Source organism: Corythoichthys intestinalis, chromosome 2 (genome assembly GCF_030265065.1).
Source record: "Corythoichthys intestinalis isolate RoL2023-P3 chromosome 2, ASM3026506v1, whole genome shotgun sequence".
Lineage (NCBI taxonomy): Eukaryota > Metazoa > Chordata > Actinopteri > Syngnathiformes > Syngnathidae > Corythoichthys > Corythoichthys intestinalis.
Genome location: NC_080396.1, coordinates 13,448,297 through 13,467,977, shown reverse-complemented (window position 1 = coordinate 13,467,977; position 19,681 = coordinate 13,448,297). Strand labels below are relative to the sequence as shown.

Genomic DNA, 19,681 nt, shown 5'->3' with positions numbered 1-19,681 from the left:
TAATTAATAATTATTCCTGTAAATAATGTAACGAATCGGATTCTAATATGGCGGACACTTTTTACTGTCCCTGAACGCACCGCGAAAGTGACGTCTCAGTGAGATAGGTCGGTGCGGTAGAGATAATACTTTCGTTTTCTTGAGAGCAGTCAACTGCTTAAGACAATGGGCGTTTTGTGTTGGATAAGTTCTTAAATAAATGATAAAAACGAGACGAAGCTGGCGATTTCCTTGGCAATGTTACCACAATAATAATTGTCACCTTAACTTATAAATAGTGGCGAACGGTGGTCGGAAGAGGACCATGGAGCTGTATTGTTGAGCCAGTTCAGGGACGCGCACCCCAAGCTCATATTTTTCTGTAACTTGCATCTTCATTTCAAAGGTAAGCATCACTTTTTTCCTTGTTTCTCCAACTGTATCAACTTTTTTTGAAAACTGTGTTGATTTCTCACACAAGAAAATCCACCGTGCGTTCGTTTGCAGTGCTGTCATGTCGTCGTATTTCGAGCAACTCGTCGGATGTAGAAACAAATGGCGGCTCAAATTTTACGTCGGATGTCGAAAAGATCGTGTGTCGAAGTGATCGTATGTAGAGGTACCACTGTAATCAGATTAGTTACGCATTACGATACCGCGTTATTGACAACACTGCTTTTATATTACCGTTAAATACACAAGCTTGACGCTACCTTAACGGGAGCTATTTTTTCACCGGACGCTCCGGCAGTGTTCAACGCAAGCTGCAACGAACGGCAGTAACTTTGTCATACCACAAAATATGAAAACGAAAACCATTACTCACTAAATTCAATATGCTGGCAAATGCATTCATCTAAAAACAATTGGGAGTGATACTTTACCTCCTCCAGCGAATGTGAATTTGTGCTTAGTACAAGATCATCTGTCGCAATTAGCGATCTTTGACGCTCTTTTTTTTCCCTCCCCGCATACAAACTTGTTTCGCTCTCAGCGGCTGTGATTAACCTCAATGAAGTTGCTGTCCTAGCTAAGCCTTGCCTATCATTCGTCTTTGTAAGTTTTTAGTAACTTTGTGTATTGAATTTGAAAGGAAAATGTGTGTTTTGTTTTTGACGAACTTTTTCATGAAGCTAAACTGTTGGAAGCTACTCACATGTGGAAAAATACGAGTGTACAACGTTTTAAATGTATTCATTTGGTATATTTCAGTTACCACGATTTGAGAGATCAATAAATTGAAGAATTTACGCCTTGCGTTTGGGAGTGCTTGTTTTTGGGTTTGCTGGAATAGCGTCACTGACACACGCAGCATCAAACAGGGGAAGGGGTAAGCGCTGCCGCGCCAAACCAATTCTGGCTGCATTTTCGACACATGAAAAATAACGAATACGTACTACTGTATGACGGAAAAATTTAGTGGTTTTGTAACTGCGACGTTTTCATAGCATGGTAATCCGTGAAGGTAACTGGCACATGCCTACAAACGACCCCCCCCCCCCACCCTTAAAATTTTTCTCCTCGGATCTACACGATTCACGTAGGTCATCCTTTTTGACTTCAAAACGGCGAATTTCGCCGAAAGGTGAGAGATTTTCATGCCTGAGAGTAACAAAACATATATAAGTCGTCCCAGAGTATAAGTCACATTTTTGGGGGAGATTTTTTTTTTTTTATAGAGACACTAATATATCATATTGAAAGGCAATTTAAAATAAAAATATAATAGAGAACAACAGGCTGAGTAGGTGTACAGTATGCTAACGTTACATGACGCATAAACAACGAACTGAGAACGTGTCCGGTATGTTAACGTAACATCGCTATTAAGAATTATTCATATAACTACAACACCTAGATTTTCACCAACGTTTAGCTTGCTCGATTACAGTTTATGGCTGCATATTTTACTACTTGTGTCTTGTAATCCGCAGAATACGATATTCTTTTCGATGCCATTTTGTTCAGCCCTTCTCAGTTGTATTTATTTGTTTTTATAAGTTACCGCCGATGTTGAAACAAAGGCCATGATCACCCTCTTGCCATTTAGTATGAAAATAACATGTGAAATGATATGATGATGTGCTAATAATTTCATACATAAGTCGCTCCAGAGTAAAGTCGCAAAAAAAACTGCGACTTATAGTCCAGAAAATATGGTAAATAACAAACTAACTGTATAATGAGTCACATAAAGGATATCTGTGTTTTCATGACTCAAAAGGCTCATCAGTGAGTGAACAGAGTTGAGCTCCACAAGCAGATGATAGAGATCTGGCATGGTAGCAATCACATGCATTTCCTGGATAATGTCGTTCAGATCCAGTTCCGACTCCATGAACCTGGATGCAGGGGAAAAATACGAGATTAGAAAAGAGGCTTTTGCATTACCGTCGATAAAAGAGTAAACAGAGAGAGGGAGTGGGCAGCCTTACTTTTCTGGATTGTCGGGGAACTTAATCCTGAGTTCCTGATTTTTGTAGGATCGTTTCTCAAAGGTCAGGATCATTTTTTTCACTGAGCTCTCATCCACTGGCTCAGCCTATTTGATATAAGAGGGGAAAGATGAAAGGAACATCAGGTGTAGCCTTTTGCCGAGACGACACGTGGCTGTATCACAGGACAAAAAGACACCCTAATTAAGTGAGCGCACCATCTTTGGGAACTTAACAAGGACAAGGGACTGCCTCTAGCTTCCTAATGGCTTGAAAGTGTGTGTGATGTTGGGCATATGACAGGTTAGGACATTTCACACTTCAACCAGGGCACACTCCCATGTTGACCTATTTGATGAAAGAACATTTTAAAATATTGGAACATGACTTTAGTGCCTCTTTAAGTTGTTTAAAAATGAATTAATTAAAAAACAAGGTGGGCATTTCATCAAAATGCATTTCTAACATCACCTGATAACAATGAAACGGAGGAGTGGAGTCTCAAGTGCACCCAATAACAGTGTTTTTGAAATTAATAATCACCATGTAAATGTAATTAGAAGGCAACTGCTCTAAAATGTACAATGAATTCAACACTGTAACTTAACGGATGACAAAATTCATGATGATGTGGGTGAAATTTCCGATTCTTAGATCATTCGCGATTCGGCCATGGAAGATTCGTGAAGGATTCACAAATATGCAAATTCCGATTATTGAAATATGCCAAGTAAAGCGGAACTAAAACACAGTCAGCGCGGTCTTCGGGACGCAACGAGGAACGGACAGAGAGTAAAAATCATGCTCAACTCATGAAGCTAGATAAAAAAACAATAATACCTGACTGCCGCTACGAACTATGCCCACATAATGCTATGGTAGATATCACTTGTATATAGAACTAGATGCGAAACAACAGACTCGGTGGTGTTAGCACATGTATAGACAACTAGACGCGAAATGACAGACTCGGCGGCGTAGCACACGTATAGAAAACTAGATGCGAAATGACAGACTCGCCGGCTTTAGTAAACAGCCGCCATCTTAAAGCAGTAGACTTCTCTGGAAGGCTGCTGTAGCGAACCTTTTGAGCAAGCCTAATTAACTTTTTATCTAAAATACTCCTAAATCGGCAAAATCTTGACTTGAATCTATCTTTAAATGATGAAACGAAAGTAGACAGAAGATAAATTATCGAATAACGGGAGCAATTTTAGCAACTTTAACGGTTGATTCACAACATTAAATTAATTGGATGTAGTTTAAAGCTGCTGATACAGAATGGAGACATGAGTATTTCATTTACCGTTTTGAACTGTTAACTTGATACTGGAATAGTAGTTAAGCCTGAAGGGATTTTTGCACAATTTTTGTAACTCATGTACGAAACATTAAAAGCAGCTAATAGCTGGTATGGAGGGACATCAATAATCGATTTATAATTGAATCGTAGCCTCTGAATCGTAACAGTAATCGAATCGTTAGGTGCTCCAAGATTCCCACCTCTACTGGAGACACATATTATTGTTTGCTTATTGAGTTAATACAGCAGGATTTTTGCTCCATACAAAATGTAGAGGTTTAACCTCCATTCCATTCTACCATCTCTGGATTAAAAATTTTTTGAATTGCAGTATTACTCCAACGCGGTATCGTTTCTCAAACACTTATAGCCATGCCGAAAAACATCAAAGAAGCTAATTATTTTCTTTCCAAAAGTCCAAATTTTCTTTGAAGAACAGAGCCGGTGTTTTTCCCCCACCCGCTGTGGCTGGACAAATTCATCTAGCTAAACATTCTACGAGCACACATTTTGTAGTACATGCCAGAATCACAGTGGCACTACACAGCAGTGACATGCTGATGGTGTTCTTGCGAAACAGATGTCCACAAAATACAGGCTGATTAAACCAAGATGACAAACTCAAGAACCCTTGGGCCCAATCCAGCTAGCTGCATAGTTTGTGTCGCATTAGGTAACTGTAGATACAAGCACAATTAAGAATGTGTATATGAATCCATCGTTTAAGATATTTACTGGTACATTCATATTTATTACTTGTTTAAAAGTATATTTACAGTGCCCTCCATAATTATTGGCACCCCTGGTTAGGATGTGTTTTTTAGCTTCTAATAATTTTTTTTTCAAATAATATGGGACCTTAATAGAAAAAAAGAGAAAAATCCAACCGTCAATACAAGTTCATTTATTCAGTGGGGAAAAAATCCCACATAAAGAAATAATTATTTGACATCAAATAATGTGTGTCACAATTATTAGCACCCCTGGTGTTAATACTTTGTACAACCCCCTTTTGCCAACAAAACAGCACCTAATCTTCTCCTATACTGTTTCACAAGTTTGATTTTGTGTCTGGTGAAACCATTTCTGTGTAGATTTGGCCATATGTTTAGGGTCATTGTCTTGCTGAAAGACCCAGTGACGACCCATCTTCAGCTTTCGGGCAGAGGGCAATAGTCCCAGTTGAAGCCCACAGTCCCAGTTGAAGCCTGGGACCGTGTGCTTTGGGGAAATGAGACCAAGATTGAGCTTTTTGGCAACAAACACTCTAAGTGGATCTGGCGTGCCACGAAAGATGCGCATGCTGAAAAGCACCTCATACCCACTGTGAAGTATGGGGGTGGGTCAGTGATGCTGTGGGGCTGTTTCGCTTCCAAAGGCCCTGGGAACCTTGTTAGGGTGAATGGCATCATGAATGCTTTGAAATACCAGGACATTTTAAATCAAAATCCGTTGCCCTCTGCCCGAAAGCTGAAGATGGGTCGTCACTGGGCAAGACAATGACCCTAAACATATGGCCAAATCTACACAGAAATGGTTAACCACACACAAAATCAAGCTTGTGAAACATTATAGGAGAAGATTAGGTGTTGTTTTGTTGGCAAAAGGGGGTTGTACAAAGTATTAACAACAGGGGTGCTAATAATTGTGACACACATTATTTGATGTAGAATAATTATTTCTTTATGTGGGATTTTTTCCCCACTGAATAAATGCACTTGTATTGAAGGTTGGATTTTTCTCTTTTTTCCATTAAGGTCCTATATTATTTGGAAAAAAAAAAAAAATTTTTTAGAAGCTAAAAATCACATCTTAACCAGGGGTGCCAATAATTATGGAGGGCACTGTATTATTATTAAGATTTATTAGGGATTGCAAAAAAATGTCCAAAAACCGAATATGTCACCAAAAATAAAAATAGACAACAAAAACAGAAGAATATGAAGTGGAATTGCTTTTAACAAAAATTAATGCAATAACAATAACGAAAAATAATTCTTTGGTTGGATCATTCTGTGCACTTTGCCAAAATGTCTAAAGGTGAGCTCACTGGTTTCCACTAAAGCAGTAAGCTGCCATAATTAAATCAATCAATCAATCAATAAAATATTGATAAAGGTGCACTTTTCAGGCACAGACAATGCAGCACAAAGTGTTTTAATTAATAAAGCAGGAGATAAAGTAGAACAGATGCTGTGTGTGTTTATTGTGTTTCACTAGTTAATATTGAAGCAACATAGCAGAACAGTTTGGCAAAACTCTGGAAGTACACCACAAGCTATAAACATTAGCCTGGTACTCCAGATTCACCGCTGTTCCAGCTATTGAGTCTGGCCACCATTAAGCGGATAAAATTTTCAGGGCAGAGCAAGCCACAGCAAACAGACAGCGGAGTGGACCAATCAGCGACCAGCGGGACGAGGGACTTGCGCGCGGAAGTAAACATACGAGGAGAGCAGAGTTTATTCAACATGGCTAGCGCGAGACAGACTGTTGTCAATGACTTGTGTCGATGTGTTTTTGGTAATTTAAAACTGATTTTACCGTGGATTGGAACATATTCTCGGCTCTCCTGTTCGCCATCTGTGTTGTGGAGACGACTTCCGACGCGGAAGAGTGACGTTGCTCGTTAAGAACATGTCACGCAAATAAACGAATCTGATTTGTCGATTGATTTTGTACTTGCTCGAGAGGCCGTTAATGGGCTGGGTCCCAGACTATACTCTCATAGTGTTTGAAAAACACAGGGAGAACAGTCTGGCCGTGCCAGGCAAATAACCACAGTTTTCCCAAGTGCTAATGCTGTGCTTATTTAGATGGTATGAATGTAAATTCAGTCATTTCATTCAACAGTTGTCAATTCAACATCCTTACACAGGGTTAGAACACCTTTATCATGGCCAAATTCAAGGATTTTTGATGGACTTTCAAAAAGAATTTTCCAGTTTTTCCAGTACTTTAAACGTTATCCCAATTTTATTTTGATATCTTTTTACATTGAGTCAGAAATGTGCCTTATCCCAAGTACACAAATTTCTTCCAAAATCTTCTACGAACCCGGGGGCTCGAGAAATTTAGGGGCTGTTTACATGGTGACTCTCAGAGACTACGACAAATTTCATGTGTCCATTTATATGGTTCAGTCTCCATTCTAACGATTTCGCAATTCCACATGAAAACGATGTAAAATTCATGCAAGGCCCTAGGAGGTAATGCAGATTTACAAGTTGACAGCCAATGATGCACTTCTTGACACCAACAACCTCCTCAGCCCAAAAGACAACATACCCGCCCACTCCAAGCAATTTTTTTTTGCTCCAAATGGCACAAAAATGCAAACATTACACATATTTGAATTAAAAATATGGACACAGATGGACTCGGACCACAAATAGGATGTTTTTCTCATGTGGTAAACATACCTGCTAAGAGAGTAATAGCAATCAACAGTGTGCCCCGCCTCACTATACAGAAAGTTAAGATTGTTCTCAGCACTTTGATACAAAATTTCTTCAGATGGGTAAGAAGTAAGCACATAAATATTATGCACTATAATGCATGTTTATATGGTGGCATTGTTATTTTTGCTTTTTAGCAAAATGAAAAAAACATTTAATAAGAAAAAAAACACTTGTATTTTTTGTTTCAGAGCATTAAATGTGTGGAATCGAATCGAAAATTGTTTCCCTGGTATCGAAAATCGTACCGAACCGCGACTTAAGTGTATCGTTGCATCCCTAATGTACTGTACAGTATATGTAACTACTGATAGGAAAATGGAATTCCATTGGCAAAATGTCTAGTGGATGTAGTGATCCAAATTACAACATCTCTGGTGTAGTTTGATGCAGAAGAACCCCATTAATTCACTGGCTACCATTGAAAAATGGGATGGGATATTACTCTTCGGAATGTTGTTTTTGTTTGTCATGTCAGATGCCCTGTAAAGTACTTTGGTATAGTAGCGGCGGCTGATAAAGCGCTATATAAATGAACCTGACTAAGTTCTCCTAACTTTTTTTTTAGTGATGCACGATAATGCATTTTTCAGCCGATACCGATAACCGATAATTTCCTCCTCGTTCCAACCGATAACCGATAATGTCAAGCCGATAATTTTATTAAAGATTTATATAAAATTTTAAAGTATACACAAGAGAAAATATTGCTGTGCAAAAATAATATTGCTCTTTTTTTCAACATCAAATGTGAACAAGTAGTAGTAGTAGTAAATTCCAACATCTAAATAAAGAGATTTTCTGACATTGTGTAATGGTAAACTTTTGGCAACAATTACTTACAGAGTAAATACATAAATTGCACAAAAATGGCTTTAAAAGTATGCCATTCCTAAAGTATAACATTACTACACAGCAAAAACACAGCTCCTTAGGACTAGTTAAAGTCCCTTGTTTTCAGTGTAAATCTATTGGAAATAAGTTAAATTAACTGACAGCACTTCAAGTATATTTCACTCAGATTTCTTGAAGAAAAATGGCCAGCTGAAAATAAGATTAACAGCCTTATTTTAAGCAATAAATTATTATACATAATCCTAAAAAAAAAAAAAAAAAAAAAAAAAAAACCTTGTCAGAAATGTTCTTTATTCAAGAATATGTATGGTTCAAAACATTATTTGAAAGCAATTTTTTCTTGATTTAGGTGAAAAATGACCTTATTTTTTTTAGATGTTTGGGCTTAATAAGAACAAATTGCAATATTTAGTTCAAGTAAGTGGAATAATCTGGCGCATTCAACTAGTCTTCAACACTCAAACAAGATGGGGAAAATTATTTGACTAGATTTAAGAAGAATGATCTGATTAAGACGTCATAAATTTAAAGCGTACTGAATGCATTACTGACTGGACTTCTTTGTGTCGTTTGGTGCATGTTACAATTATCAACTAACCACTGTGCCGTCATGATAAACATGGTTTGTTGACATCACCGTGTAAATGTCCGTGGTAAAACTGATGTGATCGGCATGTCTTTCACGAAGAATCGTGGTCGTATAAACTGCATTATTTTTTCATCCAGGCGTTTGGCTATCGGGTCATTTCGGGAATTTCCTCCCGCCTGTGCCCTTCAGGCTGCCCGGCTGCCAAATTAGCACCCGTGCCAGGCCTGTCTCGAACCGGAGTGGCGGCGGCAGCTAAGTTCGTACCGGATATCCGCCCGCCCCGGCCCGCTCGCTGCGGCGCATTCGGTGCATGGCTCTGCTCTCATGCTCTACCCGCCTAGGGCGAGGCGGCGGCGGCGGCCTGCCGGACCGGCGGGCTCCGTCAGAAGAGAGCTACTTGTCAACTATCGATCTCGTGAGGTGTTTAGCCATAGATGGGAGTTTACCACTCGCTTTGGGCTGCATTCCCAAACACCCCGACTCAGGGAGGACCGCAGCGTCTCTGTATTGTCACAAGCCCCGTAGCTTCCTTTATAGTTTATTTGTTAACAATAGCTTTAGCATTCGTGCTAGCAGCAGCCTCATATTCGTTCCAAAAATCATTGTGATGCAGTTTTAAATGGCTGCTGGGTTAGTGCTAATGGTGTTCAATGAGGACGCTTTCTTTAGGCCTTGAGGAACTGTTTTGTAGATGGCGAGAGCGTCGTTTATTTCATTTCACACACTGGAAAAGCAACGCACGCTAGTGAGAGCGCCTCAACACTGATGTGTAACACCGCCTCCTCTATGACGCCGTACTCCTAAACCCCTCCTCCCACAGGGGCTTCAGAGAGGGGAGGGGTTGAGCAGGCGGCAGTGAAGAAGTGGAGAAAACTGCTTGGTTGCGCACATTTGGAGGCTAAATCAAGTATATAATTATCGGATTGCATTATCGGTTGATTTTTTTATTATCTGTATTATCTGTGTGACGTCATAATTGCCATTATCGGCCGATAATTATCGGTAGCCGATATTATCGTGTATCTTTATTTTTTTTAAGACTGCACATTCATTTTTTCATTAGTCCGGCAAAAGACTACAAAAAGTACATGGAGCTAATCCTTTGACGGTTGTTCTTTCACTCATAATAGCGGCTTTTGAGGCTTGCGATATTAAACATTCCGCAAAGATTCCAAATTTCATTGCCGATACTTTTTCTGTTTAAAATTTACATTTCTGGCGGTATAAATACACAAGTATCTACCTCAGGATCATCTTCATCCTGGTCCATCAGTTTTTCCAAGATCTTCTTACGATCCACAGCCAAGTCATCACTGTCCTTTGTGGGTCCCTCAGCTCCAGCTCCTGCTCCGTCTCTGTGTCTGGCATTCGACAGTTTTTGATGCTTTGCACTTCTCTGGTCCTCCTCTCCAGCATTATCTTCTCTGGAACGTGTTGCTCCTCTATCAGGCTGCAATATGATAGGTAATATGTTGATGACACTGAAATCAAGTTGATTTTAAAAGCAGATCATGTAAAAAGACAATATTTTCCAACATTTATCATCCGCAGTACTAGTAGAAGTAAAAATACTTATTCTGGCCATTAAAACGAAGAACAGTACAAGGTGACCATTAGACATGTGCCGATTACCGGTTTCAAATTATACCGTGGTATGAAAACATCGTTTTTTCAAAACTGCAAAGAGGGTTTTGAAAAACGGTTTCGTCATACCGTCCCTACTGTAGTAGTCATTTTTTTATGTCCAAGAAATGCAGGGAGAAATTCCTCACTTGCAGCTGCAAGGCTCAACCCTCACTCATTGGTTGCAGCTCAGTGTCAATGAGTAAGCTGTGCTACACGATGGCTGGAGGAGATGAAACTCCTGAACTTTTTCCTCCATCAACGAAAACGAAATCGCCAGTCTGGGAATACTTCGGCTATAGACCCCACTCACATGACGTCACAACCACGGCTCCGCGCCATATTGCCCGTCAGCTCGTCGTGTTTACGTATTACCGCTACGTAAATTCCTCCTATTATGGCGTGTTTTTTCTGCTCGTTAACATTAATAATCAAAATGGTGAAGGCGTGTGTGGCAGTTGGTTGCAGTAACAGAGAAGATAGACGGAGAGACTTGAAGTTCTACCGTATTCCGAGAGACCCGGAGAGGAGAGCGAGATGGACTGCTGCAATTCGACGAGAAAACTGGGCGCCAAACGATCACCACAGACTATGTAGTAGTCATTTTATACCTGCTAAGATGCATTTAATATATATTTAGAGGGTTTTGAGCTGACAACCACAATTAAGATCATTGCGAGGCTAATCGCCGACAACATACAGTTTCAAATTCAAGATGTTTATTTCTTCTTATTTTTTGAATAATATTTAGCTGGTACCAAGTGAAAGAAGCTTGGGTGTCCAAACTTTTTGCAAAGGGGGCCAGATTTGGTGTGGTAAAAATGTGGGGGGGTACCTTGGCTGATTTACGTAGAACAATATATTTAAACAATTTTTAGCAAGCCCTTCTGTGTGTCACATTTGCTTTATTATTTTTTTTTTTAATTCATAATTTCAACAATCTCGCCTTTGTGGCGTTCTCTTTCGACACCCGGGCTCTTGCGAAATACTGCTGCTGTGAAATTAAATTAGCTTCAAGTCGCTATAATTTCTCGCTGCGTATCTTCCTTGTAATGTTGTCGTACATGTCAGCGTGTCTTGTTTGGTAATATCGCGTCACGTCGAACTCTTTGAAAACAGCGACTGTCTCTTTTCAAATGAGGCAGACACAGTTGTTGCGTATTGTATTGAAGAAATAATCCACCTATCCTTGAAGCGTCGGCCATTGCAGTCAACTTTTTTTTTTTTTATTGATTGTCGCCATTTTAGAAAATTGAAAGTAAAGGGTCACATGGGGTAATGTTGCTTAGAGTGCTGCTCTTAAAGTTTTTCAAAGTTGCGTGAGAATAGGCTGAGTTTCTGTGGACAAGATAGTTGTAGATATCAGGGTAGCAGATGTCAAGCAGAGACGGCGAAGACAGCGGGTCGAAAAATATCGATTTAGGCATCAAATATGGATCTGGCGAATGGATAGACCTAAGCTTTTCCACAAAACGCCTTTTATGCAACGCATCCAATGAGTTTACAGCGTCTGAAAGCACCGGGGCTTCCATGAATTGCACTATAAATTGCACGACAAATTTAAACCACTGAGAATACGGATAAACAATGACGGACAATATGGTGGCCAGATACAGCGACACGTCATTGTGTGACGTTGGTGAGTGGGGTCTATAGAAAAGTTACAGACAGAAGCTTAGAGGAGGAGTGGCCAACCGACATGTACAGTCCCTGACAAAAGTCTTGTCGCTTATCCATTTTGTAGAAACAATTGCTAAAACCTGACTTTTAATTATTCAATTGGTTTCAGAAATGGCTCATATGAAAGCTAAGACCCTCCCAAATGATGTTGAATGTACAAAAATATATTTGTTTCACTGAAAAAAAGATTTATCATTTAATGAAGACATAAAGGTCAAATTTTGGCAAGACAAAAGTTTTGTCGCCTACAGAAAATAGTGTGAAAATTGAACAAAAAATATGTTACATAAGCGAATTAAGTAGTGGTGCTGTGAGAAGAATAAGAATAACTATAACTAATAATCACTCGAAACATTGACTAAATGATGCGCCGATGACATGATAGTTTATCACCACTATTCTAAAACTAAAGCGGTCATTACGGCTAATATGTTCATTTCAATTGTTAAATTGAAACTGCTTCAGAATAGTCCAAAGAGCCACGTTAGACTCGTTTTCCATAGCTAGCCCGTTAGCAACAAGTAAAAAAAATCCTTGTAAAAACACTAGCCAAATAAGATGTGGTACACAAGGACATCTTAAAACAATGTACAAACAACAAAACTACGGTAGACGCGTAAAAGTAAACACGAACAGGCACACAAGACACACACGAAATTCAATTGACACTCAATGAAAATAAAGTTTCCAAAAACAGAGCGCCCGAGGGAACCTAATTCATACCTGATAATTTAAGAGCTCGCCAACATCCATTTTTTTCTAATTTGGAAATCTCAACGTTGAACGATATCAATATAAGGTAAAGAAACTATTCCAAACCTATATTTTTACCGTTTACTGAGCGCCTAAGCCAGTCATACACGTATGCCGTAAAACAGTTTAGATGTGTCGTTGAGCGGTGAGACTGTCGTAAAGTGCACTATTGAGGAAAATTAAACTTAATAGTCGTTTGTATCAGCTGTAAGGTAATTTGGTAACTTATTTTTGTGTCAATATACCAAGGGCGCAGGTTTGGTCTCAACAGCATAACCTGCATGTACACTTTTTGCTGGGGACGGGACATTAATAAGACCAAACAGATTGGGTACATTTCTCAAAAACAGCTGATTCCTACGTAAAAATGAAACAAGTAACAGTAAAATTATTTTCATGGAAGAAAGTCACTTTTCAAAATGCTTGCTTCATATAAAGGAAATTTACAGTGGTTGTGTTTTTTTTTTTTGGGGGGGGGGGGTTAAAAAAATGTGCATCGGCTGCAAATAAAAATATTTTTCTTAATGATGTAGAAAATACATACATTTTAATTAGGGAATAAATGCACAAAATGCACAGTTGAATTAACGTTAACAGTAGAAAAAGTACAGGAAGACACGTCTCTAAGCAGCTTTCTACTCGAGTTTTACAGGTTAGCAAGTTCACACAGTTTAATGTTATGCTGACTCTGATGCAGGTCTGACTTTCAGTTGCATAGAGGGCTGCAGCTATCAAATATTTTTGTAATCGAGTAATTGACTGACAATTCTATCGAGTAATCGGATAAAACGTTTTTTTTTTTTTTTTTAGGTAAAGAGCAATTATACATATACATAAGAAAACAAGACATTTCATCTAATATTGAAACATTTGCAGTCAATCAATGTCTTTATTTTCGTGTACATTGTTGAAAACAGCCAACAATTTAATCTCAGATGTGACTAGAATTAAAAAAAAAAGACTAATTCACTGCTTTCACTTGAAAAACTTCTAGATGTTATAAAATTTAAAAAAAAAAAAAAAAAAAAATCTTATTTCTTACCCAAAAATGCCATTACGCTTGATAACACACATCAATTAAAAGTTAGGTATTTTTCCGACGTTTTTCAATTGAATTTCCATTTGTGTCCAGCTATTTTAAGTTCTAGTTAAGTTTTAAATTAATCTAAACTGTAAGACCTGATAGGATTTTGAGTTTTTGCATTGTTCAAAATAAATGTATTGTAACATATCAGGTTATAATATGGCGGGGATATTTGCATGCATTCCTGAATGCACCGCGTGACGTGCAGAGGTGCGGGAGAGCGAGGAACGTGCCTTCCTGTTGTTGTTGTCGTTCTGGCAGGTGCACGTGCGTTGGCTATGGCAGACAGCAGTCGTGTGTTGGTTGTTCCAGGGGTTCCCAAAAAATAAATAATTGCAACTTAACGGAGCTGGTGACTCTTTGTCAGCGTTACAGTACGATACCTGCTGTATTGGAGCACATTACAGTGCTTCTTGGTGTTTTATCTAGCAATGACTACTGAGCTAAAATTGACAGTTAGCATTATTAAGTTTTTATTTCACACCCTCGTCACTCTACAGCGCTGTTTTCACAGATTAAATAAAGCCTGTATGTAAGACACGTTAGCCACGCATCGGCAGTGGTCAAAATTAATAGAAACCTAGCCCTCCGCAGGGCTAACGTTACGTGAGCGAGTGACAGTAATGTTAACCATATTTATTAGCGTTGCGAGGTCTACTGCTTTAAGATGGCGGCTATTTACCGTCACCACTGACTCTGTCATTTCGCATCTATTTAAGCATACACGTGATATCTATGAGATGATTCGGACGCTACCTGCGACCACCGTAGCGTGCTCTGCGTGGCATCATGCGGGCTAGTTTTTAGCAACATCGGCGTAGTTTGTAGCAGCTGTCGGCTGCAGTAGGGTTTTTTTTATTTTTATTGCTTATCCCTCTACGCACATGACATCAGCGCGTTGTCCAGCATTAAAAAGTAAAACGTGATGCTTAGAGCAAAATTATGCTTCCTCGAGGTGAATAAAATTACTCGGATCAGTTTCCAAACTCGAGTTACTCAAGTTGCTCAAGTATTCGTTTCAGCTCTAGTTGCACAATTAGTGGTGTGTTCCCCACCTTTACAACATTGACATCTTTTTACATTACTTAAAGTGGCTGCCGCTGGCCGGGAAAAAAAAAAAACTTCTAATATCCCTCCTCTTCAAAGGGGGCAGAGGAGGCGGCATGTCGACATGTATTTCTGTCGGGATTGTGTTAATGTGGGGGTTCTAGTCAACGGCCAATCAAACGTGCGTTTGAAGGGGGAAAAAATAGACCAGCACGTTCAGCAAGTGAAAATGGGTAAATGTAAGTCTGAAAATAATGTAGAGTCAATTCTATCCCATGTCTATCCTTACAACTTATGGGAAGACAATCTAAATGAACTATATAACTGAACTCATTATATAATGCAAATAAGGTTGCTTAAAAGTTGGTGGGGACAATTTGAGCATCTTTAAAAGTTGGTAGTGTTATGTCCCTACCGTCCCTATGCAAACCTTCACCCTTGCAATATACCAGTTGAAAATGTAAGTAAAACTGCTGATTCCTAGATGCCCTAAATTACATTGACCTTGTCTAAATGTTCAAATGTGCATGTCTAATTGTTCGATTAGATTGTTTTGTTTTAGATGTTTTTGTTTTTAACTGTCTTGGTGACATTATGTGACTTTTACATATTATTTTTTTAATGTGTTTTTGCGGATTAAATTTGCCTTGACTTGCCTTACCTAAATATTTTTCTCTGTTTGCACAACTTGAAATGCAACAAGGAGCTGAATCAAAATTCACGTTCTTTATTTATTTATTTTTATTCCCATGGTTGTTAATTTTGATTATTTTATAAATGGTGGAACTAGTATGAATAGTCACAGTAACACACAAAGTTATCTGGAGAGCAAGTGCAGGGAAATATAGACTCACTCCATTCTGAGAAAAAATATATGGAATCGTGAGAAACAAACAAAGAAATAACAATCAAAAGACATCTCTAGTATTTAATTGCACCACCTATGGCTTTTATGACAGCTTGCAGTCTCTGAGGCATGGACTTGATGAGGGACAACCAGTATTCTTCATCAATTTGGTGCCAATTCTCTTTGATTGCAGTTGCCAGATCATCCTCGAAGGCCGGTGCCTTGCTGTTGACCACTTTTTTCAATTTCCACCACAGGTTTTCAATAGGGTTGAGATTTGGGCTATTTGCAGGCCATGACATTAACTGGATGAGTCTTTCTCCAGGGAATGCTTTAACAGTTTTTGTTCTGTGTCATGATGCATTGTCATCTTGGAAAATGATTTCATTATCCCCAAACATATGCTCATCTGAAGGGATAAGAAATCTGTCTAAAATTTCATTGTAAACTTGTGCATTTTTTGAAGATTTAACCACAGCCATCTCCCCAGTGCCTTTGCCTGACATGCAGCCCCATATTATCAAGGACTGAGGGAATTTTGATGTTTTCTTCAGGCAGTCATCTTTGTAAATCTCATTGGAACGGCACCAAACAAAAGTTCCAGCATCCTCACCTTGTTCAATGCAGATTCTTGACTCATCACTGAAAATAACCTTCATCCAGTCATTCACAGTCCATGATTGCCTCTCCTTAGCCCATTGCAGTCTTGTTCTTTTCTGTTTAAGTGTCAATGATGGTTCCCTTTTAGCTTTCCTGCATGAAGATCCCATTTCTTTAGGCGATTTTGCAAAGTTTTGTCACATACCTTGACTACAGCTTCCTCCCAACGGAAAAAGCTTTTTGTCTGTGTTTCCACTCGGTCAGCTTTGACAGCCACTCCAACAATGCTGGCTACTACGCCAGCCTTGAGCTCCCCAAGGGCACCCACCCCTACGCCAAAGGCAACAAGCAAATCTTCATCTAATTTGACCCCGTGCACCCCTGGAAGGACATCTACAGCAGCTTCCACAACAACGGCTGTATGGTGCTGCCAAGGTGTCCTGGGGCTGAAGTAAGTGTCCAGCATTATTCACTATTAAAAAAAAGATTAATCATAACACCTATCTTTAGGAAAAAAAAAAAGTTTTTAGGAGCCTAAGAGGATGAGGATGGCCCGATTTTTGAGCCTGAAGGTGCTGGCCAGGTGGGAGAATTACAAGTCTGTCAAGGCCAGCTACAAGTTGACACAGAAGGTGCTGGCGCGCTCTTCGATTGAGTAGCAGAGCGTCGGGCTCATCATAGCGGTCGTCAACGCTAACACGGTCGCCAGGCTGAGGCTCCTTGCCATGACCAAGGGCAAGGAGGAACACAGGGACATGGCCGACATCCTGGAGATATTCCAGAGGACAAGGGAGATCTGGATACGGGCCAGGCGGTCCTCAAGCGGCCATATCTCCTCATGGCCCATATGTCGTCATTCGGAATGTCACTGTGGGATGTGCAGGAAGCACAAGAGCACCTGCTGGAGTTCCTGGCAGTCCTTCTTCAACTGTTTTGTTGTGAACTTCTCCAAGGATGTGACTTCAGAAGCGAGGAAGAACAAGGCCTTGGAGTGGCCAACCGGCAGGAAAAGGAGCAGAGTCGAGGTGGACGGAAAGGAGACAGCGAGGAAGAGGGATTTGTACAAGTCGAGGAAGCTGACCAGAAAACGCAAGGCATAGAAAGAGGCTATGTGATTGTTGAAAGATGAGGCTCACATCCTGGTAACACCACATCGATCATTTGAACTGCGAAATTGCACGCATTTTATAATAATGTTTATTTAGATTTCGTACTTTATACTTGCAAGTCACTTTTGAGATTTAAACTTATCTTATCCTGCACTGTAAAGGGAGATGCTCCACAATTTCATTGTACAACTGTATAATGACAATAAAGGGCTATCTTATTCCATAAAATAGAATAGAATATGATTGTATTTAGAATTTATTAATAATCTATTTGTATATTATTTATAATTGATTCTGCATTTTATCCTCAAGTATTAAGTTTCTGATGTGAAAATTGAGTGATTTTTTTGGCTGTTATAAACTTGCAGTAAATGGAAAAAAGTTAAGTAGCTATTTTGGGCAAAAACTTATATATTAAATATTGCTATTGATCCTGAAAATATCGGTAATTATCTCTGCATTTGGTGATTGTTTTTGCATCTAGTGTAAAATCAGAGAATTTTATAGCCAATCTAAGTTGTGTTATACTTACATAAAAAATAATTACCGTATTTTTCGGGCTATAAGTCGCACCAGCCATAAAATGCCCAACGAAGAGGAAAAAAACATATATAAGTCGCACCGGAGTATAAGTCGCATTTTTGGGGGAAATTTAAATTCCAACACATAGAACAGATATGTCATCTTAAAAGGCAATTTAAAATAATAATACAATAGAGAACAACATGCTGAATAAGTGTTCAGTATGATAATGTTACATGATGCATGAACAGCGAAATGCGAATGTCGCCGATATATTAACGTAACATAGCTATTAAGAGTTATTCAGATTACTATAGCATAAAGAACATGCTAACAAGTTTACCAAACCATCAGCGACACTCCAAAACACCAAAATAACATGTGAAATGATATAATAATGTGTTAATAATTTCACACATAAGTCGCTCCAGAGTACAAGTCGCACCCCCAGCCAAACTATGGGAAAAAACTGCGATTTATAGTCCGAAAAATATGGTAATCGGTATTTTATAAGGCTACAACTTTGATTTTTTAATGCCGCTACTCATGTAGACTCATATATGGCTAAGGTATATGCCAGTTTTGGTTTTAGGTCGGTAGCAGCTTTGGTTTTGAAAATATTTGAATTTGAAGTTTTGAAAAAATCGCTCGGCCTTAAAATGTATCGTTTTTTAATCGAATCGTAACCTGTTTATCTAGATACATATGGAATCGGCTTCATGCCAGAGATTCCCAACCCTAGTTTCAAGTAATTTATTATGAAGTCTATGACAAAGCATGAACAAAGGTGGCGTCTTGGTCACATTTTCAGGGGCTAGGGATAGGTAAAACAAGTTAAAACATCTGTTATGAAGTAGGCTATACACTGTAATAACTTCTGGTTGACATTACAATATCTTGCATACAGTTTTAGACTAAATTGCCAGTTGATATGGTAAGGAAGAGGGCTAAATGAAGGACACCCACATTCATAGAGCAATAAAAAAAATAAAAATTAAAAAAAAAAAAAAGGAAATGGAGAACAAGGTTGAGATAGTGGAGAGGAGAGCAAATTAATTTCATCTTCTTTACAGAGATGGATTTCGCGCAATTAAAACAGAAACTAACACTATTGCAGTAAGTGGATTAACAGCTAATTATTTCAGTTAATCTTATACTCAGAAGAAATGAAATTCCACTTTAAATTCATCATCTACTAAGCAAGGGCGTAGGTTTGCATAGGGACGGTAGGGACATAACACTACCAACTTTTCAGGATTCTCAAATTGTCCCCACCAACTTTTAAGCAACCTTATTTGCATTATGTAATGAGTTCATTTATATACTGTTGGTCATTTAGATTGTCTTCCCATATGTTGTAAGGATAGAATTGACCCTACCATTATTTAATGAATTACTTTCATTATGTTCAGACTTACATTTAACCCCTTTTCACTTGCTGAATGTGCTGGTCCATTTTTTTCTCCTCAAACACACGTTTGATTGGCTGATGACTAGAACCCCCACGTTCACACAATTCCGGAAGAAATATATGTCAACATGCTGCCTCCTCCCCCCTTTTGAAGAGGAGGTATATTAGAAGTTTTTTTTTTTTTTTTTCGGCCAGCAGCAGCAACCACTGTTAGTAATGTTAAAAGTAGGGCTGTCAAACGATTAAATTTTTTAATCGAGTTAATTACAGCTTAAAAATTAATTAATCGTAATTAATCACAATTCAAACCATCTATAAAATATGCCATTTTTTCTGTAAATTACTGTTGGAACGAAAAGATAAGACACAAGACGCATATTCAACAT

General features: G+C 38.8%; 1 protein-coding gene across 1 annotated transcript in view; it reads right to left on the bottom strand.

Moving 5' to 3' along the window:
• Positions 1-12,799, bottom strand: part of ctnnbl1 (catenin, beta like 1) — a 116,358-nt gene extending 103,559 nt beyond the window's left edge. The window contains exons 1-4 of the mRNA XM_057827759.1: positions 12,646-12,799; positions 9,863-10,069; positions 2,415-2,521; positions 2,182-2,321 (exon numbers count right to left, since the gene is read on the bottom strand). Of these exons, the coding sequence (XP_057683742.1) occupies positions 2,182-2,321; positions 2,415-2,521; positions 9,863-10,069; positions 12,646-12,675 (484 nt within the window). The 5' untranslated portion in view covers positions 12,676-12,799. The remainder of the gene's footprint in view (positions 1-2,181; positions 2,322-2,414; positions 2,522-9,862; positions 10,070-12,645) is intronic.
• Between the last annotated feature and the right edge of the window lie 6,882 nt (positions 12,800-19,681).